This window comes from Equus caballus, chromosome 14 (assembly GCF_041296265.1).
Source record: "Equus caballus isolate H_3958 breed thoroughbred chromosome 14, TB-T2T, whole genome shotgun sequence".
NCBI classification, from domain to species: domain Eukaryota; kingdom Metazoa; phylum Chordata; class Mammalia; order Perissodactyla; family Equidae; genus Equus; species Equus caballus.
Window position 1 is genome coordinate 21,333,187 of NC_091697.1, and position 21,960 is coordinate 21,355,146.

The 21,960-nt window shown below is 41.0% G+C and overlaps 1 protein-coding gene across 2 annotated transcripts in view; it reads right to left on the reverse strand.

The window, feature by feature from the left end:
* The window catches only part of FAF2 (Fas associated factor family member 2), a 58,955-nt gene extending 37,258 nt beyond the window's left edge, over positions 1 to 21,697 (reverse strand). The window contains exon 1 of one of the 2 annotated variants that reach the window (XM_001502650.6): positions 20,172 to 21,697. In XM_001502650.6, coding sequence (XP_001502700.1) covers positions 20,172 to 20,234 — 63 coding nt within the window. In that variant the 5' untranslated portion in view covers positions 20,235 to 21,697. Of the gene's footprint in view, positions 1 to 19,444 lie in introns of both variants that reach the window. The other variant, XM_005599216.4, reaches the window with a different exon arrangement.
* Between the last annotated feature and the right edge of the window lie 263 nt (positions 21,698 to 21,960).

Sequence of the window (21,960 nt, forward strand, 5' to 3'; positions counted from 1 at the left end):
ATTCACTAGTGAAACCATCAGGTCCAAGGCTTTTCTTTGTCAGGAGATTTTTGATTACAGATTTTCTGTTTCTTTGTGATTCCACCTTGGTAGGTTTTGTGTTTCTAGGAATTCATCCGTCTCATCTAGGTTATGCAATGTTTTGGTATACAAGTGCTCATACTACTCTCTTTTAAACATTTCTATTTCTGTAGAATCAGTAATAATGTCTCCATTTTCATTTTTGATATCAGTAATTTGAATCTTCTCTTTTTTCTTAGTCCTCTAGCTAAAGGTTTGTCAATGTTGTTGATCCTTTCAAAGAATGAACTTTTGGTTTCATTGATTTTCTCTACTATTTTTCTATTCTCTATTTTGTTCATCTAGGCTCTAGTCTATTTCCTTCCTTCTGCTGGCTCTGGGTGTGGTTTGTTTTTCTTCTAGTTCCTTACGTTATAAAGTTAGGTTGTTGATTTGAGATCTTTCTTGATTTTTAATGTAAGTGTTTAATAGCTATAAATTCCCCCTCTTTAGCACTTCTTGCTGCATCCCAGAGCATGTTGAATCTTCATTTTCCCTCATCTCTACATATTTAAATTTACCTTCTGATTATTTTTTTGATCCACTGATTGTTTAAGAGTGTGTTGTTTACACAAATTTATGAATTTTTCAATTTTACTTCTGTCATTCATTTCTAAAGTCATCTCGTGGTCAGAGAAGATATTTTATATATCTTTTTAAATCTATTCAGACTTAATTTCTTCTTTCTTTTTTTGAGGAAGATTAGCCCTGAGCTAACATCTGCTGCCAATCCTCCTTTTTGCTGAGGAAGACTGGCCCTGAGCTAACATCCGTGCCCATCTTCCTCTACCTTATATGTGGGATGGCTGCCACAGCATGGCTTGCCAAGTGGGCCATGTCTGCACCTGGGATCTGAAGCAGCAAACCCCGGGCCACCAAAGTGGAATGTGCAAGCTTAACCACCATGCCACCAGGCCAGCCCCAGACTTAACTGCTTATATGTAGAATACCATAAGGAGTCCACGTACATACAAAAACTTAGAATAAATGAATTCAATAAAAGAGCAGAATAAAAGTCAATACACAAGTTTTAGTTGCATTTCTTTACACTAACGATGAGCAATCTAAGAAAGAAATTAAGAAAACAATTCCAGAAGGAGTGACATCAGCATCATGGCAGAGTGAGTTGTTCCCTTTGTCTCTCCCCTCTAAGTCACAACTAGATGGACATTCATTAACCAGCAGAGGATTCCTGCACAGCACAATAAGACATCTAAGAGATCCACGCAGCTGTGCACCTGAAGGTCAGTGGACTGGATCCCCGGGAGGTGTGGAACTAGGTGACTGCACCCCTTCACCTCCCCAGTGGCAGTGATCTAGGTTTAGGTCCTCACACAGTGGCTGGCATGACTGTAAGAGGAGGTGGGGTCAGTCTGGCTCACACCAACACTTTCAGAGTGGTAGCCTGGCCCGTGGGAGAGCCCACTGAGTGGTGTGGCTCAGCCCCCGTGAAGGAGCCCCCACTAAGCACAGCAGCTCAGCCAAACTGCCCGTGAGCACAGAGCTGGTACAGGTTTGCAAGAAAGTGCCCCTGCCCTCCCACCTAGCGCAGCAGCTTGGCTAGTCCCCCGGTGAGCACAGTGGTCCCAGAGGAGAGCAATCTGCAGGTGGAGCACAGGCAATACCATGGAGAACTACATTAACACTTCAGAGCAGAGGGAAAATGACGCGTCTCCAGAAACCAATCCTGAAGTCACAGAAATTTACCATCTAAATGACAGAGAATTCAAAACAGATATCATAAAGAAACTCAATGAGTTACGAGAAAACTCAGAAATAGAATTAATGAGCAGAAGGAATACTTCAGCAAAGAGACTGAAACTCTAAAAAAAAAAACCAAACAAATTCTGGATATGAAGAACACATTTAATGAGACAAAAAATAGTCTAGAATCCATACAAAATAGAGCTGATGTAATGGAAGGCAGAATTAATGATTTAAGAGGAGAGAAATATAGAAATGCTTCAGGTGGAAGGGGAGAGAGAACTAAGATTTTTAAAAACTGAAGAAATTCTTTGAGAAATATTCAACTCAATTAGGAAAAGCAACATAAGGATTATAGGTATTCCAGAGGGAGAGGAGAGGGAGACAGGAGCTAAGAGCTTGTTCAAAGAAATAACAGCTGAGAACTTCCAAAACCTGGGGAAAGAACTGGACTTGCAAAGTACATGTAAACAATACAATTCCTAATTACATCAATGCCAAAATATCTTCTCCAAGGCATAAAATAGTAAAACTGGCAAAAGTCAATGACAAAGAAGAACTACTAAGAGCAGCAAGGCAGAAGAAAATAACCTACAAAGGAACTCCTATCAGGCTTTCAGCAGATTTCTCAGCAGAAACCTTACAACCTAGGAGAGAATGGAATAATATATTAAAAATACTGAAAGACAAAAACTTTCAGCCAAGAATACTCCATCGAGAAAACTATCCTTGAGATACAACAGAGAAATAAAAGCTTCCCCAGATAAACAAAAGCTGAGGGAGTTCATTGCCACTAGTCCTTACGAGAAACATTGAAAGGCGGCCTCCTATCTGAAAGTAGAAAGTAAAAGTTTACAAAACCTTGAGCAAGGAGATACATAAAATCAGAAAATTGCAGCTCTGTAACAGAACAGGTTAGTAAACAATTAATGATAATATAAAAGACAAAGGAAGGAGAGCACCAAAAATAACTATAAACACTTCAATTTAGTCACAAACTTGCAAGTGAGCAAAGAACAATTTGTGACGACAATAACTCAGAAGGGGAAGAGGAAAGGGATGTAATCTGCTTGGGCTAATGGTGATGAGAGGCTATGAGAAAACAGACTATCTCATCCATGAGGTCTTTCATACAAACCTCATGGTAACCACTAAATAAACTCAGAGAAGAGCCACAAATCATAAATAAAGAGAAAACCATCACAGAAAACCACAAAACCGGCAGTCAGAAATACAAGGGAAAAGAAGCAATGAGAATACACAACTGGAAAACAAGAGGAAAAAATGGCAGTATTAAGCCCCCATATATCAATAATCACTCTAAATGCAAAGAGATTGAATTCTCCAACGAAAAGACACAGAGTGGCTGGATGGATTAAAATACAAGACCCAACAATATGCTGCCTCCAGGAAACACATCACAGTTCTAAAGATAAACAAAGACTCAGAGTGAAGGGATGATATTCCCAGCAAATGGCAAGCAAAAGAAAGGTGTTGCCATACTTTTACCAGACAAAGCAGACTTCAAGATAAAAAAGACAATCAGTGACAAAGAGAGGCAGTATATAATGATAAAAGGGACACTCCACCAAGAGGACATAACACTTGTGAATATATATGCATCTAACACAGGAGCACCAAAGTATATAAAAGCAACTATTAACAGAGTTAAAGGCAGAAACCGACAGCAACACAATAACAGTAAGGGACCTCAACACTCACTTACATCAAGAGATAGATCATCCAGACAGAAAGTCAACAAGGAAACAGTGGCCTGAAATGAAATACTAGACCAGGTGGACTTAATACATATATATAGAACATTCTATCTAAAAACAGCAGAATATACATTCTTCTCAAGTGCACATGGAACAGTCTCAAAGACAGACCATATGTTGGGGAACAAGGCAAGCCTCAATAAATTTAAGAAGACTGGAATCATACCAAGAATCTTTTCCAACCACAATGCTATAAAACTAAAAATCAACTGCAAGAAAAAAGGTGACAAAGTCACAAATATGTGGAGACTGAACAACATGCTATTGAACAACCAATGGATCAATGAAGAAATCAAAGGAGAAATCAGAAAATACCCGGAGACAAATGAAAATGTAAACACAACATACCAACTCCTATGGGATGCAGCAAAAGCAGTGTTAAGAGCGAAATTTATACCAATACCGGCCTACCTCAACAAACAAGAAAAATCTCAAATAAGTAATCTTAAGCTACACCTAACAAAACTAGAAAAAGAACAAAGCCCAAAGTCAGCAGGAGGGAAATAACAAAGATTAGAGCAGAAATAAATGAAATAGAAACTAAAAGAACAATAGAAAAGATAAATGAAACTAAGAGCTGGTTCTTTGAGAAGATAAACAAAAAAGACAAACTCTTAGCCAGGCTCACTAAGAAAAAAGAGAGAAGGCTCAAATAAATTAAAAATGAAAGAGGAGAAATTACAATGGATACCACAGAAAAACAAAGGATTATAAGAGAATACTATGAAAAACTATATGCCAACAAATTGGACAACCTAGAAGAAACAGATAAATTCTTAGACTCTTACAACCTCCCAAACTGAATCAAGAAATAGAGAATATTAATAGACCAATCACAAATAAAGAGACTGAAACAGTAATCAAAAACCTCCCCCAAAATAAAAGTCCAGGACCAGATGGCTTCTCTGGAGAATTCAACCAAACATTCAAAGGAGATTTAATTCCTATCCTTCTCACACTATTCCAAAAAAATTGAAGAAGATGGAACGCTTCCTAACACATTCTATGAGGTCAGCATTACCCTAATACCAAAACTAGACAAGGACAACACAAAGCAGGAAAATTACAGGCCAATATCACTGATGAACACAGATGAAGACATCCTCAACAAAATATTGGCAATCAAATACAGTCATACATTAAAAGGATCATGCACCATCATCAAGTGGGATTTATACCAGGGATGCAGGGATGGTTCCACATCCGCAAACCAATCAATGTGATATACCACATTAACAAAATGAGGAATAAAAATCACATGATCATCTCAATAGATGCAGAGAAAGCATTTGACAAGATCCAACATCCATTTATGAAAAAAAACTCTCAATAAAGTGCGTACTGAAGGAAAGTACCTCAACATAATAACAACCATATATGACAAACCCACAGCCAATATCATACTTAATGGTAAAAAACTAAAAGCCATCCCTCTGAGAACAGGAACAAGACAAGGGTGTCCACTCTTGCCACTTACTCAACACAGTACTGGAGGTTTTGGCTAGAGCAATTAAGTAAGAAAAATAAATAACAGGTATCCTAATTAGAAAGGAGGAAGTAAAACTCTATTTGCAGATGATATGATTCTATATGTAGAAAACCCTAAAGAATCCATCAGAAAACTATTAGAAATTGTCAACAACTATAGCAAAGTTGCAGAGTACAAAATCAACTTACAAAAATCAGTTGCATTTCTTTACACTCATAGCAAACTAGCAGAAAGAGAACTCAAGAATACAATCCCATTTACAATCAGAACAAAAAAAATACCTAGGAATAAATTTAACTAAGGAGGTGAAAGACCTATACAAAGAAAACTATAAGACATTATTGAAAGAAATTGAAGAAGACATAAAAAAGGGAAATATTTTCCATGTTCATGGACCAGAAAAATAAACACAGTTCAAATGTCCATATTGCCTAAAGCAATCTACAGATTCAATGCAATCACGATGAGAATCTCAAAGACATTCTTCAAGAAAATAGAATAAAGAATCCTAAAATTTATATGGAATAACAAAAGACCTGGAATAGCCAAAGCAATGCTGAGAAAAAAGAACAAAGCTGGAGGCATCGCAATCCCTGACTTCAAAGTATACTACAAAGCTACGGTAACCAAAACAGCATGGTACTGGCACAAAAACAGACACACAGATCAATGGAACAGAACTGAAAGCCCAGAAATAAAACCACACAGCTATGGACAGCTAATCTTTGACAAAGAAGCCAAGAATATACAATGGAGCAAGGAAAGTCTCTTCAATAAACTGTGTTGGGAAAACTGGACAGCCACATACAAAAATCTCACACCATACACAAAAGTTAACTCAAGAGGGATCAAAGACTTGAATGTAAGACTTGAAACCATAAAACTCCTAGAAGAAAATACAGGAAGTATACACTCTGACCTTAATCTTAGCAGTATCTTTTTGAATACCATGTCTACTCAGGTAAGGGAAACAAGAGAAAAGATAAACAAATGGAACTACATCAGACTAAAAAGCTTCTTCTAGGCAGAGGAAACCATGAACAAAATGAAAAGACAACTCACCAACTGGGAGAAAATATTCACAAATCACATATCCAACAAGTGGTTAATTTCCAAAAGATATAAAGAACTCATACAACTCAACAACAGAAAGACAAACAACCTGATCAAAAAATGGGCAGAGGATATGAACAGACATTTTTCCAAAGAAGATATACAGATGGCCAACAGGCACATGAAAAGATGCTCAATATCACTAATTATTAGGGAAATGCAAATCAAAACCACAATAAGATATCACCTCATACCCATTAGAATGGCTGTAATTAACAAGATGAGAAATAATAAGTGTTGGACAGGATGCAGAGAAAAAGGAACCCTCATATACTGCTGGTGGGGATGCAAACTTGTGCAGCCACTATGGAAAATAGTATGGAGGCTTCTCAAAAAATTAAAAATAGAAATACCATATGATCCAGCTATCCTACTACAGAGTATTTATCCAAAAAACATGAAATCAACAATACAAAGAGATCCGTGCACTCCTATGTTCATTGCAGCACCATTATTCACGATAGTCAAGACGTAGAAGCAACCCAAGTGCCCATCAACCGATAAATGGATAAAGAAGATGTGGTATATATATACAATGGACTACTCCTCAGCCATAAAATTACAAAATTGTCCCATTTGCAACAACATGGATGGACCTTGAGGGTATTACATTAAGTGAAATAAGTCAGACAGAGAAAGACAAAAATTGTAGGATTTCACTCATATGTAGAAGATAAACACATGGACAAAGAGAACAGATTAGTGGTTACCAGAAGGGAACGGGGCGGGGAGTGGGCAAAAGGGGCACATATGTATGGTGATGGATAAAAGCTAGACAATTGGGGGTGAGCACCATGCAGTCTATACAGAAACTGATATATAATAATATACATCTGAAAATTACACGTTATAAACCAATATGACCTCAGTAAAATAAAAAAGAGAAAATAATTCCATTTGCAATAATATCAAAAAGAATAAAATACTTAGAAATTAACCAAGGAAGTCAAAGACCTGTACAATGATAACTATGAAACACTGCTGAAAGAAAGTAAAGGAGACCTACATAAATGGAAAGATATCCAATGTTCATGAATTGGAAGACTTAATATTGTTAAAATGTCAGTACTACCCAAAAGGACCTACAGATTCAAAGTAATCCCTATCAAAATCTCAAGGACCTTCTTTTTTTCAGAAATAGAAAACTCAATCCTAAAATTCATATAGAATCTCAAGGGCCCTCAAATAGCCAAAACAATCTTGAAAAAGAAGAACAAAACTAGAGGACTCACACCTCTTAATCTGAAAACTTACTACGAAGCTACAGTAACCAAAACAGTACAGTACTGGCACAAAGACAGCCATACAGACCAATGCAACAGAATGGAGACCCCAGAAAGAAACCCTTGCATATATGGTCAAATGATTTTTGAAGAGGGTGCCAAGACCACTCCATGGGAAAAAGACAGCCTTTTCAACAAATGGTGCCGCAAAACTGGATATCCACATGCAAAAGAATGAAGTTGGACCCTCACTATGAAATAAAAAATACACATATATTGGTCTTCTGCTCCCGGTTCCTGAACAAAGCCTCTAAAACCCTTGTAAATAGGGGTGTCAGGAGAATCTTTTGTTCTAACATTTAGTCTTTGAGCCCAGTTCCTGATTCAGAGCTCCTAAAACCCCTGTAATTTCCTAAGAGATAAGAGTACTAGGAGCATCTTTTGTTCTAATATTTGGTCTTTGACCCTGGTTCCTAAATCCCTTGGAATTTCCTGGATGATAGCAGTGTCTTTTCTTCTTCTTCTTCTCCCTAAAGCTCCCCAGTACATAGTTGTATATTCTAGTTGTGAGTGCCTCTGGTTGTGCTATGTGGGATGCTGCCTCAGCATGGCCTGATGAGCGGTGCCACGTCTGCGCCCAGGATTTGAACCAGCGAAACCCTAGGCTGCCGAAGCGGAGCACACAAACTTAACCACTCGGTCATGGGGCTGGCCCCTCAAATCTTTGCTAGAAAGATTATTCTGGGAAAAGTGGGAAGGCTGGACAGAAGAGGAGAGAGACTTGAAATTTGGGGTACCAATACAAAATTACTGAAATAGCCCAAATGAGAAATGAAATGTAAACTAGAGAAGAGGCAAGGCAGATAGAGTGGAGGGTTCATTGAGGGTGGTGGATTTTTTGTTTGACTTTAACTCCAGTAGGAATTTACAAACATTTACAATAAACAAAAAAACACTTTAAAAAAATTCCCCAGATATTCAGAATGAAAAGATTTGCTCTTCTAAATATATTCCAGGACAGTGAGAAAATTTTCAAAATTTCCTTGGTGGGAAAATACAAAGGGAACATGCACCTCAGCACTCAGTGATTTCTGCTCTTTATCACTTCCGGCACTCTCACACATGGTAGTTAAAAACACATACACAATGAAGCAGTTAACATCAAATCTTCAATTTTATTACTTTACTATATTTTTGCTATTCATTTAAAGCAAAAATACAATGGAGAAATGGCTACTAGAGTTCTTGAATATGTGAAATGCCCTTCAAATGCCCCCCCCAAAACTGACAAAATTAAATTAATCTTTATGAATATCCACCTCAAAGATTTGCTTCTAAAAGAATATCTGCAGTACAGGTAATCCTCCATTCAGCGTACTTTGAATTGATACTATTCTGTCAATTACACAAAGACTACTCCTTAAAACACTTAGAGGAGTGCACAGACACTGATGCCCAGCCCATTCTGAAGAAATAACCCCAAACAAACTTGAATCAACTTCATCACAAATGTTTGTGCTTGTCACAAAAAGATGTACTTTAAAAAAAAAAAAGAGGCATAACCGTGTTCCTGTATAAGATTCAACAACATAAAGATGTCAATCACACTCCCTCAAATTCATTTACAAATTTAATACAATTTCAATTTTGAAAAGTTGATTATAAAGTTCTTTTGGAAGAGCAAATAAGCAAGAAAATCTGTGAAAACCCTGAAAAAGAGGAATGAGAAAGACTAAACCTCCAGATCAAAACATATAAACCTCTATAATTACGAGTAGTACTGGCATATGTAACACCAGTGGAACAGAAAAGAAAATCCAGAAAGAGACCCAACTGCGTATGGAAATTTAGTTCTACTGATAAAGGCAGCATCTCAAAACAATGAGGAAATATTTTTTTTCTTTTTAAAATTAATAGACCTGATTTCTTAGAATAGTTTTAGGTTAACAGAAAAATTGAATACAAAGTACAGAGTTCTCACGTATTACCTCCCGCAACTCCAGTTTCCCCTATTACTAACATCTTGCAGTGGTGTGTATATTTGTCACAACTGTATATGATTATGAACTAAAGTCCGCAGTTTACATTAGGGTTCACTCTTTGTGTTATACATTCTATGAGTCTTGCCAAATACATAATGTCATGTACTACAACTACAGTGTTATAAAGAATAGTTCTGCTGCCCTAAAAATCTTCTGTGCTCTATCTCTCCCTTCTAAGCCCCATCCCTGGCAAGCACTACTCTTTGTATTATCTCTATAGTTTTGTCTTTACCAGAATGTCATATAGTTGGAATCACAGTAGAATGCAGCGTTTTCGGACTGGCTCCTTTCACTTAGCAATATTCATTTAAGGTTCCTCCATATCCTTTCCTGGCTTGATAGCTCATTTCATTTTCACTGAATCATATTCCATTGTATGGATGTACCATAGTTTATTCATTTACATACTGAAGGACATCTTGGTGGTTTCTAAGTTTCTGGCAATTATGAATAAGGCTGCTATGAACGTTTGTGCGCAGGTTTTTCTGTGGATACAAGTTTTTAATTCACCTAGGTAAATACCTAAGAGCATGATACAATGGATTGTACAGTAAGATGATGTTTGGCTTTGTAAGAAACTGCCTAACTGTTCCAAAGTGGCTATACCATTTTGTATTCTCACCAGCAAGGAATGTGTTTCTGTTGTTCCACATCCTTGTCAGCATTTGGTGTTTCAGATTTTTGTCATTCTAATAGGTGGGTGGTGGTATCTCATTATTGTTTTAATTTGCAACTCCCTAATGATATTTGATGTTGAGCATCTTTTCACACGTTTATTGGCCATCTTTCCTATATCTTCTTTGGTGAGTTATCTGTTCAGATCTTTTGCCTACTTTTTTTACGGGCTGTTTGTTTCTTTATTGCTGAGTTTTAAGAGTCCAATCATACAAGTATTAGAAGAAAATAGAAGTGAATTTTCCTACAGCCTGGAGAAGACTTTAACTATGACTCAAAATTCATAAGTAACAAGGGAAAAGATTTTACTATAAACAAATAAAATTTTGAATATATAAAAAGCTTTTAAAAAAAGACAAAAACTTCTGTATGGCAAAAAAACCCCCACCATTTGCAACGTAAAAGACCTGGGAATAATATTTACAAATTATTTCATAGACAAAGGGGTAATATCCTTAAAATATAGAGTTTTTTAAAATAGAGAAGAAAAAGGACAATAATCTGATAGAAAAGTGAGCAAGGTGGACAATTCATAAAAAATAAACTCAAGTGGTCCTTAAATATATGAAAAGTTGATCCACCTCACTCACACAAAAAAAGTAAATTAAAACTATCCCGAGTTTGGCAACACACTCTCTTGGTGAGGTCGTTGGAGGCCTCATACATTGCGAGTGGGAATACAAAATGATACAATCCTCATGGGGGAAAATTTGGCAATATCTAGCAAAGTTACATATTCATATGCATATACATAAACATTTAAGCTTTGATCCAGAAATATTTCTAGGAATCTATCCCAAAGATACGCTAGCAAAAAATAAAAAGTCATGGGGGCCTGCTTGGAGGCATAGTGGTTAAGTTCCCACGCTCTGCTTCAATGGCCCAGGGTTTGCAGGTTTGGATCCTGGACGTGAGCCTAGCACTGCTTGTCAAGCCACACTGCAGGGGCATCTTACATAAAATAGAGGAAGACTGGTACAGCTGTTAGCTCAGGGCCAATCTTCTTCATAAAAAATAAAATAAATAAATAAATAAAAAATCATGTACAAGGCTACTTATTGCCATACCATTACAGCAAAAGATGAGCAATAACCCAAACGTCCATCAGTAGAAGGCTAAATTATGGTATATCCACACAACAGCGTATTACATAGCTGTAAATATAAAAGAGAAATAATTGCCTATATTACTATGCAATGATTACCAGGAGATATTAGGTACAAAAATAGACTGGAGAGGGGCCGGCCCCGTGGCCGAGTGGTTAAGTTCGCGTGCTCTGCTGCGGCAGCCTAGGTTTCAGATCCTGGGCGTGGACATGGCACTGCTCATCAGGTCACACTGAGGCAGCGTCCCACATGCCACAACTAGAACGACTCACAACTAAGATATACAACTATGTACAGGGGGGTTTTGGGAGATAGAGCAGGAAAAAAAAAAAAAAGATTGGCAACAGTTGTTAGCTCAGGTGCCAATCTTCAAAAAGAAAATAGATTGGAGGAAAGTGTATACTATATACCACTGTTTTATCTTTTTTAAAAAGAGTGAGGGTCACAAATACATATACATACTACTTATTTAAAAAAATGGAAGGATGAACTTTTTTTTTAAATTTTAAGCTTATCTGTTAGGGAAGGGAGGCAACAGAACAGTCTAAGGGAGAGGAATAGAAGCCAGATTTCTCTAAATAATTGTTACATGTAGATTTGACTTTGAAACCATGTACAGTCATACATCACTTAACGATGGGGATATGTTCTGAGAAATGATTTGTTAGGCAATTTTGTCATTGTGTGAACATCATAGTGTAGTTACGCAAACCTAGATGGTATAGCCTGCCGCACACGTGGGCTACATGGCCTAGCCTACTGCTCCTAGGCTACAAACCCAGACAGCAGGTTACTGTACCCAATACTATAGGCGACTGCAACTCAATGGTCTCTGTGTATCTAAACAGAAAAGATATAATAAAATACAGTATAAAAGATAACAAATAGTACGCCTGTATAGGGCACTGACCGTGAATGGAGCCTGCAGCACTGGAAGTTGCTCTGGGTGAGTCAGTGAGCGAGTGGTGAGTGAGTGTGAAGGCCTGGGACCCTACTGTACACGACTGCAGACTTAGAAACGCTGGACACTTAGGCTACACTAAATTTATTTTAAAAATTCTTTGTTTAATAAACTAAACAGCTTATCATAACTTTTTTACTTCATAAACTTAATTTTTTAACTTTTTGACTTAATAACTCTTAGCTTAAAACAAACATTGTACAGCTGTACAAAAATATATGCTTTCTTTATACCCTTATCCTATAATGTTTTTCTCTATTTTTAAATTATTGTTGTTAAACACTAAGACACAAGGACACACTTTAGCCCAGGCGGACACAGGGTCAGGATCATCAATCTCACCGTCCTCCACCTCCACACCTTGTCCCACTGGAAGGCCTTCAGGGGCAGTAACACTCGTGGAGCCGTCATCTCCGATGATAACAAGGCCTCTTCTGGAACACCTCCTCAAGGACCTCCCGAGGCTCTTCTTGAGGAGGGGCCACTCTTTTCAGAAATACGTCCATGGTGGTTAGCTTGGTTTCTTTCTTTTTTTCATCATAGATTTGCTTATAAGCAGAAAATGCACCATAAACATTCCTCTCTATTAATGAAAACCTTTCAGAGTTGAGGTCCATGTTTTCAAACTTTTTAAGGAGCTTCTTGTGGTCTGCAAAAGCTTCTGCTAACCCTTCAATGTGAATTTTCTTGGAGGCTCTTTTTCTTCTCCTGCAGTTTCCTTTTCTCTTGCCTCTTCTTGAGCTATGCTTTCCTGTTCTAGTTCCAACAACTCCTCATTAGTCAGTTCCCCAGGAACCACCTCTGGGAGCTCCTCAATGTCATCCTCACCCACACCCAGGGTAAAGTTGTTATTAAAAAAAAGAGCCCAAGAGATCAAACAAGAAAACTATTAGTAATGATCAGAAAACGTGAAAAGAAACGGGACAGAAGATTGTTGTTAGTGCCATGGAGTAGATTCCGACTCCTAGCGACCCTGTGTACAGGAGAGCAGACTCCTATGAGGTATTCCTGCGCCATCCTCTCACCTTCTGGCACTGTATCAGACAATGCTCCACTGCCAAGCATACGGTTTTCACGGCCAATTTTTTGGAAGTGGGTGGCCAGGTCCTCCTTCCTACTCTGTCTTAGTCTAGAAACTGTTGAAACCTGTCTCCCATGGGTGACCCTGCTGGCATTTGAAATACCAGTGGCATACCTTTCAGCATCACAGCAACAAACAGCCGCCACAGTATGACAACCAACAAAGAGTGGTATAGTTCCCTAAGTGGGAAAGAAACCCGGGCTGCAGCAGTGAGTACAGAATCTTAACCACTAGACCACTAGGGCTGGCTGGATAGAAGATAAAGATGCAAAAAATCAAGACAAATGGACAAAATTCAACAGCCTTTCTTTCTAACCATAAATTCTTTGTAACCATTTAGAAATAAAGAAATATCCCATTTACAAGGGTGACCAAAACTACGAAACATCTAGGAATAAATAAGGAATGCATAAAATCCAGATGAAGAAAGTTACAAAAAATATTTTAAAGGCTATGTGACATCTGAATAAAAAGATGTACATGTTCCTGAATGTTAACCAATCCCAAATTAATACATATATTTTACTCAACTCTAATAATCCCACAACTGTACAAAGTTATTTTTAAATGTATATAAAAGAACTTGTAAGGACTACCAACAATTAAAAAAAAAAAGAGGATTCCTGTCCTATCAGATATCAAAACTTAGTATAAAACTATTGTTATTAATTCAGTAATGGTACCAGGAGACAGGTTAGTGAAACACAATGCAGCACCATAAAGATGACCACAGTTGGCCCTCCACATCCATGGGTTCCCCATCCACAGATTCAACCAAGCTTGGAGAGAAAGGCCTATGATGGTTCCGTCTGTACTGAACATGTACAGACTTTTTTATTTGTCATTACTCCCTAAACAATATAGTATAACGATTACTTACGTAGCATTTACACTGGATTAGGTATTAAGTAATCTGGAGATGACAAAGTATATGGGAGGGGGTGTACAGGTTATATGCAAATACTACCCTATTTTATAGATGGGACTTGAGCATCCTTGGATTTTGGTACCCATAGGCGTCCTGGAACCCATCCCCTGTAGATACCGAGGGACGACTCTACTCAAATCAGTGGGGGAAGGGGTGGATTATTCAGCTAACCTAGTCTCTTCTGGAAAAAGGTAGATTCTCATCTCATATATACAGAAAATAAAATTCCACGTGGATTAAAGATCTCATTTAAAAAACTATCAAATACTTCGAAGAGAACCTTTGTATAACCTCATTAAGTGGAAGGCATTCTTAGACAAAACAAAAATGCCAGAAAGAAAAAAATGCCATTTAAACAAATGCAGGTGAAAAGATAACAAAATCAAAGACAAATGATGTCGTAAAAGAAAATATTTGCGGGGCCAGCCCCATGGCCAAGTGGTTAAGTTCGCACACTCTACTTTGCTGGCCCGGGGTTTTGCCAGTTTGGATCCTGGGCACTGACATGGCACTGCTCATCAGGCCACGCTTAGGCGGCGTCCCACAGAGCACAACCAGAGGAACTCACAACTAGAATTTACAACTACGTAGTAGGGGGCTTTGGGGAGAAGAAGAAGGAGAAAAAAAAGATTGGCAACAGATGTTAGCTCAGGTGCCAATGTTAAAAAAAAAAGAAAATATTTGCTATATATGACCATTATCCTTTTTTATATAATGAACTCTAAAAATTGACAAGAAAACTGCAAATAATTGTTGGATTTTCTGTTGAGAAAATGAACAAATAATAGACAGGCAATTTATACAATAACTAACTGTAAATAGCCACAAGAAGCTCAATCTCATCCATAATCACGAGTTCATGGAACAATGGGATTCCATCTTAAAATCAGCACTTTTATTCTGCAACCAACTTGGCCAGAAAGCAAACACCTTCCATACACCAGCTGACACCTGCATAATCTCTCAAAAAATAGATGCTGAGAAACCAACCCCTCACTCTTAGGTCCCTACTCTTTCCTATTTGAAATAGCTTCAAAACAAGTGTTTGCAATAGCTTTCCAAACTCAACTTATTGCAAAACAAAACCAAAAACCACAAGCACCATTACCACCAGAAATGCAAATCAAAATAAGGACTTTTTAATCTAATCGACAAAAACTGAAAAAGATACCATCCAATGCTGGCAAGTATGTGGGGAAATAGGCCTATTACATCCTCTTGGTGGGAGTGTGAGCTGCCAAAACTCCCTGGAAAGCAGCCCTAGCAGGAGCTATTAAAATGTATAAAGTACATTTGTTTTGACCCAGTAACACCACATTTTTAGGACTCTGTTCCACAGAAATAAAAGCCCTGCTCTATCAGCAACATCCCCTATATCCTTAACTTCCCTGAACATTTCTTTCACCTTCATGTTCTGAGACTTGGCTTTTCCCTAAGACACTCCCCCTGATGCCCTCTCTGTCCCATTTTCTCCTTCATACCTGCGGGTACGGAGGGAGAGAACTGTCCTTCTTGTTCATTCCCACTTTTGGAGATTACTCTTCCCTAATCTCTAAAAAGTGCATCTTCATGTAGAGGAGATTAAAAGAATTACCATTAGTGATGATGTCCAGGATTAGAACCACACTTTTGGACTTGCTTTGCTATGTTCTCTTTCTTAAAACTGCCACATAGCAATTTCTATGGGCCCTTCTCACTTAGCTGTAGTTGAAAACAAATCCACACTTAGGGCCAGAGAGGCAGTGCCAGGTGGCAGGAAAGACAATCCAGAGTTCTGGATTCAAATCTAAACTCGTCACTAACTTTGGATAAGTTACCTACTGATCCTAGTTTACTCACCAATACCAGAACCTACGCCATTTGTTTACTGGGAAGAGTCAATGAAATAATGCATCTAGAACACTTTGGATGAAGTAAATGCTCAGTGAGTGTTCAGACAATATCAAAAACAAAATCAGCTTCAAATCTCAAAATTTCTTTACTCCGGAACAAGCAGAAAAGGATCGTTCCTTCCTTCATTGGCCATGCATAGCTCCTTTAGTCCCTTCTCTCTCGGCCCATGTCATCCTTCTCCAGGTGTTCAAACAGCAAACCAGAGGCAGTAAACCAAGGCACTAGGGGAGACTACTATATTTGGAAATTTGGGAAAATGGACTTCAGTAAAAGTAATTTCCCTATACCTGCGTTAGCTCTTCTTAAAACCTATTCTTTCCCATTTGAAGCAGGTTAAAACAAATATCCGCATCAGCTATTCATACTCAACTGGTTCCAAAATAAACAGAAGGAAGGATAACCAGAAAAACTTAGAAGACACTAAATGGACTGAGAAGCATGATAAATATGCTCTAGAGAATTCCAATCAAATCACATGTCACAAGAAAAAGTGAAAGAGGAAACCTAAGATTTCTAAAATATTTTACTTTTGCTAATTTCAATATATCAAATGAAGCAACATATTGAGAACTAGCTCCTAGCAGTGTCACCCTGTTCTGTCCTGACCCCTGTGGAGATTCCAAGCATATGCTCCACACTTAGTGAAGCAAACCTGAAACCTAGCATTGAAAAACCTTTGATGGCACCCCAGGCTTACAGATTAAAGTTTAAACCATTGTGCACAGCTTTGAAAGACCTCCAAAAATCTGGCTCTAATTTACCTTTCCAGTCTTATTTTCCACTTCCAACTCTCTAAATCCATCACAACAAACACACTCCACACTATTCCAACTCTATACCTTGCTCGAGCTGTTTCCTCAGCTTTGAGCATCCTCCTGCCCACTACCTGCTGAAATTCTATTCCTCCTTCAAAGTAGCAAAGTACAGTGGAAAGAGCTCAGCCTTGAAGTCCAGATCCAGACCAGCCGGATTTCTAATTCTAATTCCATCGCCACAACTGAATAGCTTAATGACCTTGAGCAAATACTTCATAGATCTGTTTCCTCATCTAGGAGCAGGCATACCACCTATAGCACTTTACAAGGCTACTTTGAGGATTGAGCATAATGGTTAAAAACTATCTAGCAGGGGCCCCGCCCCATGGCCGAGTGGTTAAGTTTGCACGCTCTGCTGCGGAGGCCTAGGGTTTCACTGGTTCGAATCCTGGGCGCGGACATGGCACCGCTCATCAAGCCATGCTGAGGCGGCATGCCACATGCCACAACTAGAAGGACCCACAGCTAAGAATGTACATCTATGTACCAGGGGGCTTTGGGGAGAAAAAGGAAAAATAAAACCTTTAAGAAAAATAAACTATCTAGCACTATGCCTAACGCACAGTAGATACCTGGTAAATGGTAACTACTAAGCCATCCTCTCTCCCTCCCATCCCCGTCAATACATCCATCCTTCCTTAAATTCCCACAGCACTGTGTCTGTACTGTATTACAATAGGAGCTCTAACACACTGTAGGATACTCATTATTCATGGATGTATCTGGCTTCTCCATTAGGTTACAGATAAGATGGTTATGGGTATGGATTTCTAAATCTCTGCCTCTTACTACTTGTGCAAGTTATTGGACCTCGCAGAAACTGTTTCTTCATTAATAGAGTTGGGGTTAAAACCTTATAGTGTTGGGGCCGGCCCCGTGGCCGAGTAGTTAAGTTCGCGCACTCTGCTTTGGCGGCCCAGGATTTCACTGTTTCGGATCCTGCACACAGACATGGCACCGCTCGTCAGGCCACGTTGAGGCGGCGTCCACATGCCACAACTAGAAGGACCCACAACTAAAAATGTACAAATATCTACTGGTGGGATTCGGGGAGAAAAAGCAAAAAAAAAAATTGGCAAGTTGTTAGCTCAGGTGCCAATCTTAAAACAAAACAAAAAAAACATAGTGTTAAGAGGTCTAAAAGAGTCCATGTATATCAAATACCGGGTACAACGCCTGACACCTGGTCAATTTCAAAGACTGTTCAATGGCAATCTGGATGATGAATCTGATCCAGCAACTGCTTAAAGAACAGATAAACGTAAAATGCATTTGCCTTATTGAGTCCAATTTCATAAAGCAATCTTAAAACAACTTTAACCTGCTACTCACCTCTCTTACTGAGATGTCCAATGAAGACAAAAATGGAGGTTCCTACGCACTTTACCTCAGACATGCTACCACGTATTCATGTTCTTCCAGTACCAGACTAAGTACGTCACGATTTATAACCCGCATCACCTCATTACACTTAAACAACAAGGGGGCTCACTCCTGAAGAGTTGTAAGGGGTAAAATCGTCTGCCAAAGTTAAACAAAACTCTGAAACTAGTGGTCTACAGGAGGTGAAAGCCAGCCGTGTGCTCTTTATTCATTCTGATTCTGATTTGCTGTGTCATCGATTTCTCTACTTAAAACTCCAACCAAGGGCCAGCCCTGGTGGCCCAGCGGTTAAATTCCTTGCACTCTGCTTCCACGCCCACAAATGCCCAGGTTTGGTTCCCAGGCGAGCACCTACACCATTCATCTGTCAGTGGCCATGCTGTGGCAGCGGCTCACATACCAAAAGAGGAAGACTGGCAGAGGATGTTAGCTCAGGGCCAATGTTCCTCAGCAAAAAACAAAAACAAAAACAAAAACTCCAATCAAATGTCAACTACTTCTATGATAGTATCTTCCCATTTACACTCTTAGAACCCACTGCTCAATTTAAGACGAAAAAAACACTTCAAAATTAACTACAGTGAAATCTAATCAAGGAAATTAACAGAAAAGTGAGAACTTGGGGGAAAAAAAGGATATTACAGGATTTGCATTTCACTCTCAGTTGTACACTGATACTTACACAGTTTGTATAGGACACACATCAAAAGCTCAGGAAAGGTTCTGGAAAGACGGACTGGCTTCAAATCTGACTACCACTCACTAGCTGTATAACCTAAGCATGTTACTTCTTAAACCTCATATCCCTCAAGTGTAAAATAGGGATTATAACAGTATGAATCTCATAGGGTTGTTATATTAAATGCGATAGTGTATGCTAAGTGTTCAGTAAAGTATTTACAACATCACACTCAATAAATGGTATTCTAATAGCAGTGCCTGAGAACTAAAGTTCTTGGTAAATACTGCTAAGTTAATGAATAAACAACACATTTTATATTAGGAAATAAGAATGCTACTAACAAATTCTATCCCAAGTTTGGCAGCATTTTACAGTTTACAAAGCCCTTCAGACATCCATAAACTCATCTGACCTCCACAACATCCTCACGGGGTAAACATTTTTAAGATGTGTAGTTTAGAAACAAGGAATCTGGGATTCATCAGGGTAACAAAGAGCCAAAGTTACCTACCCTAGTGGTCTCCTCCATCCAGATTCTCCAGCTCAGAGATAAGTGCTTAGTGCCAAAGTTCTTAACCCAACATCCACTAAAAGGAGGCAGATTCCTGCCAAGTTCCCGGCCTCCTCAAGCATAGTCAAGCACGTGATTCCAGGAACAAGCCCAGGGTAATAACAAACCCCGTCGGAAGCCACGGATGACACTTCTAATGCTGCACTGTTTCCCAACGTGGTGTCCTCCCACACCTTTAGGGCGGGGGCCACCCTGCCATCTCCCCCACCAGCGCGCCCAGACAGGACCTGGCACCCGAGAGGCCTTCAGTCAATGCCTGTGGAAACGGCATGGGATGCTGGTAAGAGGTTTTCCAGACCCGAAACGAGGCCAACTCCGCGGCGGGGATTAAACATCTCGGTAGGTCCAGAGGCGTCGGCGGAGGGTCCCATCGTAACGGGCTGGGAAGATGGCTGAGAAGTGGCTGCTAGGGGAAACCAGGGAAGGTGACCCGCCGAGGGGACACGGGACGGGGAGGAGGCGGGTCTGGCCGCAGCCATGCCGGAAGGCCGGGCACCGACAGAGGCTCGGGGCCGGGGGCAGCAGGGCAGTTGGCTTCTGGGGGGGAGGGGGCCGCCTGCTGGTCTGAGAAGACTCTCGGCCCCAATCTGAGGAGGGTTCTAGGCTCCTCTAACGGCCCGCTTCCCAGCCCGCGGTGGCATCTGCAGCACCGAGTACTCGCTGCTACCTGAAACTGCAGCAGCTTCTCTGTCTGCTCCTGGGTTAGATCCCGATCCTCAGGCGCCGCCATTTTGCCGCCGCCTCTACGCTTCTGACCCGTCCGCACCGTCACCCGCCGGAACTGACGTCAGCAGCAACCACGTCCGGTCTGAACGGCCGCCGGCGTGCAACTGCGTCTGCGCTTGCTGGCCCAGTCCGGGGACTTGGGGGGGTGGTGACCGTTCCCCCCGCCAGAGGGCGCCACTCTCGGGCTGATCCCGAACACTTCCGGAGATTGCCGAGGGACTGTCGGTGCCAGTCGCCCTCGCGATTTAGGCGACGAACGGGTCTGCTACAGAGAACAGGACCCCTGAATAGAGCGCAGAGCCGAGAGGTTCCGAATGCGCCACGAGAAGCTCCGGAAATTCCCGAATGCCACTCGGCGGATTTCCGCTGCTCTCCGACCGTTTTCCCATCATCGCCAATATGCCTGACTATTTTTTAGATTTCGACCCTTCTGAAATATCGGCCGTTTGATGTTTGATTTCTGCCCTGACGTTTCCGAAAGCTCCTGACCAACTCTCGGGAGATTCCGAAAGTCCCCGAATACTGGTCGGGCATTTCCGACGCCGCCTTTGAGCCGGAAGCTGTGGAAGGCTTTAGCCGCCTGAAAATCGCGGCTTCAAAGTCGCCTGCGAGGGTTGTTTGGGCTCGGCTCCCTGGGTCTTTGACGGCTAATGGCGCTCCCAGCCCTTGGCAGAGCCTTCCTTCCACCCCGCTGCGGCGGTGCGGGAGCCCGGAGCTCTGCCCTGCCTGCCTCAGGCTCTCGGGCGGCCTTCGTCCACTGGCCCGTCTTCCCGGGACTGGCGTCGGGAGACTTGGGTTTGGGTGGTAGTGCCCACCTTGTAAAGTGCTGGACATCCTTGGGCAAACCACCTCCCCTCTGGGCTCCGTTTTGCCATTGGCGGAACCAGGCTCCCCAGGCGCCGACATGCCGCCCGGCGCGTTCCCCTCGGAGGCAGCCCCGCACCCTCCCCGGGGGCTCACGCCCACCCCGCAATGTCTGCCTTCGTCCGCACCTTCCTTGCCCCTTCCCACGGGCCACCTCTCTGTGGCCCTCCCCTTCCGTTCGCTCGTCTTTTCTCCTGCCCTGGGCCTCCTCCGTCCAGCCTCCGGGAGGCCCTGGGGAGGCAGGGGCCGGGGGTCTGGTGCCCGCCTTCCGCAGACGGCCTGTGCTTCCGCGTCTGCGGCCCTCGGCCCGCCGCTTCACAGGTGGATGAGGCGAGACAGGGCAGCAGGTGCTCCGGGGCTGGCGTTCTGTGAAGGGCACACTGAAGGACTGGAGTTTTGGCGACTTCTTCCTTGTGGGCCTGTTTCAGGTCTTACCAGGTCTGCACAAACTTCCTAACGACGCCCTGGAATCTTTCCTAGACCTTTACCGTAAAACTGGAAGCAAACGGCTGCGACTTCAGAGAATTTATTACATCCAGTCAAAGCTCGAAGGAGGCGCAGTGCTATTCGACGTCCCCGTGCTCGCTGGGTCCGGATGAGCCCGGGGAGGCAGGGCACCGTCGGGTGCCCGCTGAAGTTGCGACGTGATGCTGATGCGGCGCGTCTGCTTTCCGCAGACAGGCTTTGTAGTTGTATTAAACACCACTGAATGTTCCTTGCTTCCTCAGAGATACGTACACCTTCTTGGTCTACATTTCTGTTTTCTTCTTTGGATAAAGACATAGTCACAAGAAATTTTTTTTTTTTTTTAAAGCTCTACCATAGGAATTTGCTTCGGCACGGGAGATGCAATACGGGAACCTGGA